The sequence below is a fragment of the Protobothrops mucrosquamatus genome, unplaced genomic scaffold, assembly GCF_001527695.2.
Source record: "Protobothrops mucrosquamatus isolate PMUCROS unplaced genomic scaffold, P.Mucros_1.0 scaffold1446, whole genome shotgun sequence".
NCBI lineage: Eukaryota > Metazoa > Chordata > Lepidosauria > Squamata > Viperidae > Protobothrops > Protobothrops mucrosquamatus.
Window position 1 is genome coordinate 115,346 of NW_015387626.1, and position 8,114 is coordinate 123,459.

An 8,114-nucleotide genomic window follows, 5' to 3' on the forward strand; every position below is an offset into this window, starting at 1 on the left:
TGATCCGGCGGCCACAAGGATGCCGGGATGGCCCTAGGGGGGAAAAATGGTGCCTTTTTAGTCTGGTGGTAACTGCGCACGGTTCCTAAACGAACCGCTGTAAGTCGAGGACTGTCCCGACGATGCCTGGGCCATGCCTGGGACCCCTCCCTGCCACCAGGGCCCCCTTTGGCCCCTCAAAGCCAGGCCCGGGGGGGGCAAAAATGGGGCAGGGGAGGGGAAAAACTTTGCCCCCCCCAAGATGGCGGGCAAGGTGGGGACCCCCCAAGTAAGTGCGCCAGGGAGGGGCTCTGTGGGGGGAGAGAGAGCGGGGCACCCCTCCCAGAGCTTCTTCTGGAGCCCCTCCCTCCTAGCTTTCCCGCCTTTTTCTCCTCAGCGCCCCCCCCAGGCCTCTCTTCTGGCCAAGCCTGGGTGGAATCAGCGCCTCCAGAGACCCCCCTGGCCAAGCCAGGATTTAACCAGGGTCTGTTCAGCGCAAGGGCCCTGCTGGAGCCACCCACTAGGCCTCCCTGGGGCTCGTGGAGGCCTGGAACCCGGCAGTGAGGGGAGACTGCCCCTGCAGCTGGAGGCTCCCTCAGGGCCTTCAGGAACCCAGGACCGGCCTTTCCTGGGCCGGGGTCTCCCTCAGGCGGGTCTGTGGGGGGGGAGGGAGGGCGAAGGGGGTCTCCTCAGCCCCTCTGCGCCTTTTGGTGGGAAGGGGAAAAAAAGGCCCCTTCAGAAACAGACCAGGTTTATTTGTTTATTTTTCATTTTATTTATTTACGTTTGTTTGTTTGTTTATTGTATGTTTTAAACCGTCGCCTTCCCCTCACGGCGGGGCACTCTGCCGCCCCCCTCCCCTTCGCAAGCCCCCACCGACCCATTTCCCCCCCCCTCTTGATTTCCCCTCAGCTCTGCCTGGCCGGCCGGAGAGCCACTCTCCGCGGCCCCATTGGCTGCCGCGCCCGTCCATCAGGCGGGCTGGTCCCACCCCCTCCCGGGCCATCCATCCTGCCCCCTTGGCAAGTTTGCGAGTGGCCCGCGGTGGGGGGGGAAGAGGGGGAGAAGGGAGGGAGGGAGGGGGAAGCCCCGCCTCCCCCGGCAGCCGATTGGCGCTTTCCGCGGCTGCCGCTGCTCCCATTGGCCCTCGGCGCGGCTACCGGGATACGTTTCCCGGGGACACCAGGAAGCGATGGGGGAGAAGCCTTTGGGGCTTTTCCTCTCGGCTCCTTCCTCCCCGTAGGTGAGCCCGGAAGTCGGCTACCGGGGCTGCCGCTGCCCCAGGCGGAGAAGGGCGAGGAGGGAGGCTGAGCAGCAGCTGGGAAGGCAGAGCCAGGAGTGCGGGTAAGGGTTGGTGGGGGGGGGAGCAAAGCAGCCATAGCATGGGGAGGGGGGGACAGTTTCTTCCATTGGCAGGTGCAGTTGGAAGGGGGGGGGGTGGCGGGCTTCTCTTCTGCGCCCCCCAAATGGGGAACCAGCCCTTCCTGTGATTTGCAAATGAGGAGGGTGTTGTGCAAAAGGGGCTGGGGGCTGGGGGTAGGCCGTGCAGCCCCCTCGGTCTTTGAGGTGTAGGGAAAACCCAGGTCTCTATTTGGGGAGAGAGAAAGAGAGAGAGAGAAAATCCCACGTGTATTCAAGCCTTTTTCCCCTGGAAGCTTTGTTTCTTGTGAAACCGGAGTTGGGATGGCTTGTTTCTCCTTCCTGCCTCCACCTCTCAAGGGGGGTCACCTTTTAAACTGACATGTGCCATGATTTATTTCCACAGGAGAGGCTCAGGAATACAGCCAAGCCACTTTTTCAAACCCTTTTCTTTTCTGCCTCGTGGCTGCCACATATACAGTTCCTCTTTCATCACATGCAAGGGGATGTTCTCACCTGAGGCAGCAGCCGGGTTCCTGTTTGCTCAAGCTTGGGCCCTCTTTCATGGACTAAGCACTCCCTGAAGGAGCCTTGGATGCTGCTGCCTATTTTGCCTATTTTATGGACTTATAATAGCTTTAAAAAAGACATTTTTTACCTTTGGTCTCAAAACCTGGCTGGGGAAAAAAGTGAGAGTCTTTATATCAGGTTCTTTGGCAAAATGGTTACTCAATAAGGACTATCATCCTGTAGTTCTTTCTGACTTTAACTTGTTGCCTCTATAAGATGGATGAAATGTTATCCTTTCTGTGGATAGCATTTAGAAAAAGGAGATGGGGGGAAAATAGCTTTTGGATTATATTGGTACTACAGGTCCCTGAGTTCTCACTGAGGTAGGAATTCTGGGAAGTCTGGTCCAACACATCTGGATCCCAAGGAAACCAAGTTTAGAACTTGCTTGCAATCCACCCTTGCTAAGCTAATAAGCAAAACTTGTACGTTGTTTTATAAAATGATTAGCCTGTTGTTTTCAAGTCCCTGTGGTCATTATTCGATACTTCACTTACTTGTGGTTGATTCATTAAATCGTGATTGAGCAAACTGTGGCTTAGCGTAATAGACGAGCTGTTTTTTGAAAGTTGTGCACAGAAGGAATCGTGTCTTCGGAGCATGGATCTGTTCCTCACTTCCCTACAGAGAATGCATTCTAGGTTGTGGGGATTGGGTCAAGTGTGGGGCAGGGCCCATAGCTTATTAGGGGAGTTGCTGTGGTTTCTTCCCTCAGGCCTTTGAGAGTGGTAGGTGAGCTCAGATGGCGCAATCGGCAGCTGCTTACACAATTATATTTCCGTTAGGCTTACAGACCCAGCAGAGAAGCCATGACAACTTTGATCCACCGAGGAAAACGTGTGGAAGTTGGAAGGAACGCAGACAAGCGGGTGGAGGATGAAGAACATGCCGTGGTCAACCAGACTGTGGGCGAAGAGGACTCCGGAGACTCCAAAGACATCCGCCTCACCCTCATGGAAGAGATCTTGCTTTTGGGTCTGAAGGACAAAGAGGTAGGATCCGACTGGATCTCTCGCGTTTGGGGTCCTTTCCTACTTACGGTGATTCCGGCATTTATCGATCTGTGCCATCTCTTTTCCCAAGAAGGCTCCTGACAACGTACAAAATTTAGATTTGTAAACAACAAAACGTATTCAGAAATAACTTCCAGAGTGATACAATGTGGTAACAACTGGGCACAACTAAAACAACTTTCCTAAACAAGGCAGGTTTCAACAGCAACATTAAGAAAAACAACAGAGCAGCTTTGCACTATTATGTGAAGGAGCAGAGAAAAATTCCGTCAAGTTAAGTCAGAAAATTCAAATTCAGGGTTGGGTTCTGCTTCCTTTTTGACCAAGGTCACTGGAGATTCAGTTGGGATTTTAGCAGTGCTTTTACCAAGGAGTGGAGTTCATTATGATGGGTGCTTTATATTTTAAACCAGCGGTAAACTGATCCCTCTGATGTTTTTTTTTTTAACCAGCAAACCAGTTTGCCAAGGTTTTTTTTGCCAACACCAAAGCTCATAACCTTCCCTTAATTAGAAAAGTTTGTTGGGACTAAGAAGGAGTGTGAGAGAAACAAAAGTTTCCCAAGGATCTCCTTGGGCATTGCCGATCCAGTTATCAGTACTAATGTATTCCTGGTTTGATCAGTCAACAATGTCAGGCTACGTCCCAAATTTTAACTTAATTTAATGCCATTGGCAGGAGAAGAGAAACTTTCTCTTGATCCAGTTCTCAACAAACAGAACTTGATTTAATGAAAAACCAGGAAACAGTAGTACGTGCCAGCTTGGCTGTCTTCCTTCAGGGCGGAACAAGGGAAAATTGCTACGTATTTTTGCTACTCAAGTAGGTGTGCAGAAACTGCCGTAATTTGGGGCATCACAGATGTGATGCCCCAAATTTGGGGCATCACATCTTCTCTCTAAGAAGCCGGAAGTTGCATTTGGAGGCTGTTCATAACAAAACAGCATTTAACCTTGGTGTGTTGTGTACGTAACTCCTTGCCCTTGGGCGACACCGTTTAAATTACAGCATCCTAATTCCAGCTGCACCTGTTCTGTGACTTTCTCTCAGGGGCTTCATTTCCTCCTCTTCCATGGGGATGGAAGTTCCACATGGCAAATTTGCCCAGGGAGAAACTGGTCCTGGCTCTCCATGATTGGCATATAGTAGCCAGATGTAGCTTCCATCCTGGATTTCCTAACCTTGCAGACCTCGAAGCTAATTGTAATAGACTGAATGGGGAAAAACAAACAAACAAAAACATTGCTGCAGGATTGTAGAAAAAATGCCTGGTCTCTCTCTCTCTCTTTTTTTTTTTACAGTAGGGGATACCAGATTAAATCACTAAATAAAAGAATTAGGGTAAACCTCTTTTTTACTGTACTTTAAGGACGGGATTCCCAAGACCTGTAGCTGGGATGTGCTTCTCTCAGTTGTAAAAAGGCGCAGCAAAATCCTTTGTCTTGTGTTGTTTTTGACTGACAGAAATCATACAGGACAGATGGACAGTAAAATTGTGTTTGGCTTGAAATGGGAGTCGAAAAGAATTAAATTCCAATTTAATTCAAAGATAAGCTAGAACCGCTTTGCATCTGAACAGAGCTGGAAGGGACCTTGGAGGTCTTCTAGTCCAACCCCCTGCTCAAGCAGGAGACCACATACAGTATATACCATTTGCTTTGTTGCAATGGTGATAGAAAAGTCCACTTCTTTTTCTTTTTATTATGATTTGTTATCAACCCTTTAGGAGAAAGAAGAGATGCAAAATGAGAGAAAGGGGAAAAAAAAAGCAGGAAGAGCACAGACTAAAATGCCAAGAGATTTATAAGCCTGATAAAACTGAATGAATCGAAGGCAGATTTTCGAAGGAACACTGAGTTCTAACATATTCAAATATTTTGTGTCATTTAAAAAGTACAGATGGTTGTTAAAATCCCATTTTTCCTCCATTACTTTCACAAAATATGTAACGATTTAATTGGATGTTGAGAAGGAGAGGGAAGTTGGTGCTTTAGGAGTATTTGCGTATTTGAGAGATTGGCAATTTGTGTGTGTGCTCTGGACATTACAGGAACCGTGAAATCTCTTGTTTGCTTTTCTATTTGAGTTGACATTTCAGCCAAATGTTCTCTGCCAGAATTGTTTCTGGTATAACCTTCCCATCTGCTGTCAAACTTGGCAATGTAATCTAAGGAAATATATTATTAATCTAGCTGAGATTTTTTTTTTTTTAAAAAAAAAAAAAGCAGTTAATCATGGCTAGCATGCCTCGTTATTAGGCATAGTTACCAAATTTTTAGTCCTTATCCTAATTGACTTAACAATTATGTAATCTTGGAACCACCAGGCAAACGAAAAAAAAATGAAAAGATTGGATACGGTACGACTGATTTTTTTTCCCCACGCTTGCCTGATGCAAGAATGCAGGTGGTAAAAATATGACACTGAATTCGGCTTATCTAAATGCCAAGGTTTAATATCTTGAATTTAAACTCTGCACTTACGTCTTCCTACTTGATGCACATTTTCTGAAAACCCGAATTGAGTGCTAGTTTTGCTGCTGCTTTCATACCCTTTTGTCAGGACTTTTCCTCACATTATTAAATCGACAAGTAAGAGAGGAGCTAGGGCTGACGTTTTGTGTATCAGGACGACGTATAACAATTTTGTTACGTATGCTGTGGAGTTAGTCTGCTGGTCAAAGTCTGGTGGGACCAGGGTGGTTTGTGGTAAACCTGTGTGTGTGCGCTTTTGGGACTGAGCTGAGCTCTCCCGGTTGACTTCTGCTTTGCTGGTCTTCTCAGGGCTACACATCTTTCTGGAATGACTGCATTTCCTCGGGACTGCGCGGGGGAATCCTCATTGAGCTCGCCATGCGAGGCAGGATACAGCTGGAGCCCCAGTCCATGAGGAAAAAACGGCTGCTGGATCGAAAGGTAGGCTTTGGCCTTCCCGGTTTGCCCGGGCTGTGAAGAACTACTGGGTCTCCACCTCTTCAGCGCCTGGACCCCGTTTTCTTCGCCCACTCAGGTCCTCGTGAAGTCGGATGCCCCGACTGGAGACGTCCTCCTGGACGAGACGCTCCGCCATCTGAAGGCCACGGAGCCAGCCGAGACCGTGCAGACCTGGATTGAACTGCTCACAGGTGAGAGAGATTGGACGGCTGCCTTGTGTGGCTGCGGTCCTGGTCTCTCCGAGGGCAGCCCCTGGCCCCGTGCAGAGCGCTTGCCTTGTCCTGCAGCTGCTTCTGAAACAGCTGTGAGGGTGACATCCTTCACTGGGCCTGCTGGTTTCTGTGGCCGGGGTCACACCTTGCAATGAGCCTGGGTTTTGTGGAAAGAGTTGAAATTTGACTCAATTGTTTAACTCATGGTTTCAAGCCACCACAGCCCAAAGTTTTTTTTTAAAAAAAAAAACAGAGAATCAAACAACTGCTGTACTTTTATGGCTCAATGCAATGTGTAGATTTCGACCGAAGGAAAATGAATGGTTAAATTGATGAAAAAACCAGCATTAGAGACACATTCAGCTATCAACCATTGTCCAGAAATGGCAGTGATCATCAACCCTGAAGGAAGAAATCAAATTAGGTTTTCCCAAGGGCTGGGATTCTTCCCATTGTCTCATTTTCATGAGCTTTTTTTACTTTGTCCAAAGTGTTGGATGTAACGTTACCCAGAGGTAAATAGGGAATCCATTTTGAGTCACCCCGGAATATAAATCCATATATTTTGGAGGTCGTCTTCAAAACCTAGGATTTAAGAGAGAATAAAGGGGGGAGGGAAGTTTCAGGCAGGCCTGTCCAAAAGCTGTTGGGGGCTTCCTTCAGTAATTTGCCCACAGAGCATAATTTTCCCTGACTCCGAATGGTTCCCTCCCTCCCAGGTGAAACCTGGAATCCCTTCAAGCTGCAGTACCAGCTGCGCAACGTCCGCGAGCGGATTGCCAAGAACCTGGTGGAGAAGGGCATCTTGACCACCGAGAAGCAGAACTTCCTCCTCTTCGACATGACCACCCACCCGGTCACCAACACCACGGAGAAGCAGCGGCTGGTGAAACGGCTGCAGGAGAGCGTCCTGGACAGGTGGGTCAACGACCCCCACCGCATGGACAGGAGGACTTTGGCGCTGCTGGTCCTGGCCCACGCCTCGGACGTGCTGGAGAACGTCTTCGCCAGCCTGGTGGATGAGAAGTACGATGTGGCAATGAATAGGTCCAAGGATCTGATGGATAGGGACCCTGAGGTGGAGGCCGCCAAGGCAGCGGGCGCCGAGATGATCTGGGCTGTGTTGGCGGCCTTCAATAAATCCTAAGCCCTCCCGGCGAGCGAAGTGGTTCCAAGCGGCTTCGGCCCTTTTCTCCTCCAGGAGGCTTGGTGGTGTCCTCCCACCTTCCTGAGCAGGAGCTTTTGGCGACCGCGGCTAGCCAGGCCCACCATCGGCCTCTGAAGCTGGGCCTGGAGAGCTCATTCTGTTACAGGGACAGCCCTGCCTTCACCGCCAGCCCCACCGTCACACCTTCTTCAAGGGATCCCGGGATCAGCCAAGACGTTTGTGCATTGCTCTCCCTAACCCTAACCCTGGTTCATTTTTTCTTAGACCCCAACTTAAAACAAAGGAGGGGCTGTGTCTGGGACAAAAAGACAGTCCTTTCTCCCTGCCCCCCTCATCTTTCACTTCAAACCCTCCTCTCTTTTTTGCCGTATTGAGGAGGGGGATTCATTCTGGCGGGTGTGCTTGTTCTCCTTTTTTAACCTCACGATCCCAACCTCCCTTTTTTGTCTTGCCAGGTTTTTTTTTTTCCTTCTTCTTCAGGAATCCAAGTTCCTTTGCTTTTTTTTTTTTCTTTTCCTTGTGCTGTCCTTGCGTTTGTTGAATTACAGCACAAGTTTCTATGCAATCTCGGCCGTGTTTGCTTTCTGCTTTTTGAGCCTAAAGGTTGCGCGGAGAGTCCTGGCAAGGAGCAGCAACGCCCCTGGTTGTCTCCTCCCGGTATCGCCGTTCAGATGCACCCCGGTTAGATTGAAGTGCATCTAATTTAAGAGTTCAACCCCCGAATACTTGTACTGACAGCAACCGAAGCCAGAACACATTGTACAAAACTGGTTAGACTTGGATAGTTCCCAACCAGGTTTTTTCCTGGAAGGGGCCGGGATTAAAACCCATTCTGTTTTATTCGACTATCTTGTGAGACTTTTAAGAGGTCCGTTGGCCT

At 49.3% G+C, this 8,114-nt stretch overlaps 1 protein-coding gene across 2 annotated transcripts; it reads left to right on the forward strand.

The window, feature by feature from the left end:
* Positions 1-1,267: 1,267 nt before the first annotated feature.
* GOLPH3L (golgi phosphoprotein 3 like) lies at positions 1,268-7,478 on the forward strand. Of its 2 annotated transcripts, none has more exons than XM_015822046.1 (5): positions 1,268-1,323; positions 2,694-2,900; positions 5,705-5,836; positions 5,931-6,045; positions 6,786-7,478. In XM_015822046.1, exons 2-5 carry the CDS (start codon positions 2,718-2,720, stop codon positions 7,211-7,213), a joined length of 858 nt encoding a protein of 285 aa, XP_015677532.1. In that variant the 5' UTR covers positions 1,268-1,323; positions 2,694-2,717; the 3' UTR covers positions 7,214-7,478. The 2 variants fall into 2 exon arrangements, with proteins under 2 accessions (XP_015677532.1, XP_015677533.1); XM_015822047.1 differs by lacking the exon at positions 1,268-1,323 and adding an exon at positions 1,943-2,027.
* The last annotated feature ends 636 nt before the right edge of the window (positions 7,479-8,114 follow it).

Excerpts from the sequence above, each read along its gene's own strand:
- GOLPH3L (XM_015822046.1), top strand. The coding sequence starts at position 2,718 with ATGACAACTTTGATCCACCGAGGAAAACGTGTGGAAGTTGGAAGGAAC. Across the intron at positions 5,837-5,930 it reads AACGGCTGCTGGATCGAAAG|GTCCTCGTGAAGTCGGATGC; the intron begins GTAGGCTTTGGC and ends TCGCCCACTCAG. Across the intron at positions 6,046-6,785 it reads CTGGATTGAACTGCTCACAG|GTGAAACCTGGAATCCCTTC; the intron begins GTGAGAGAGATT and ends CCTCCCTCCCAG.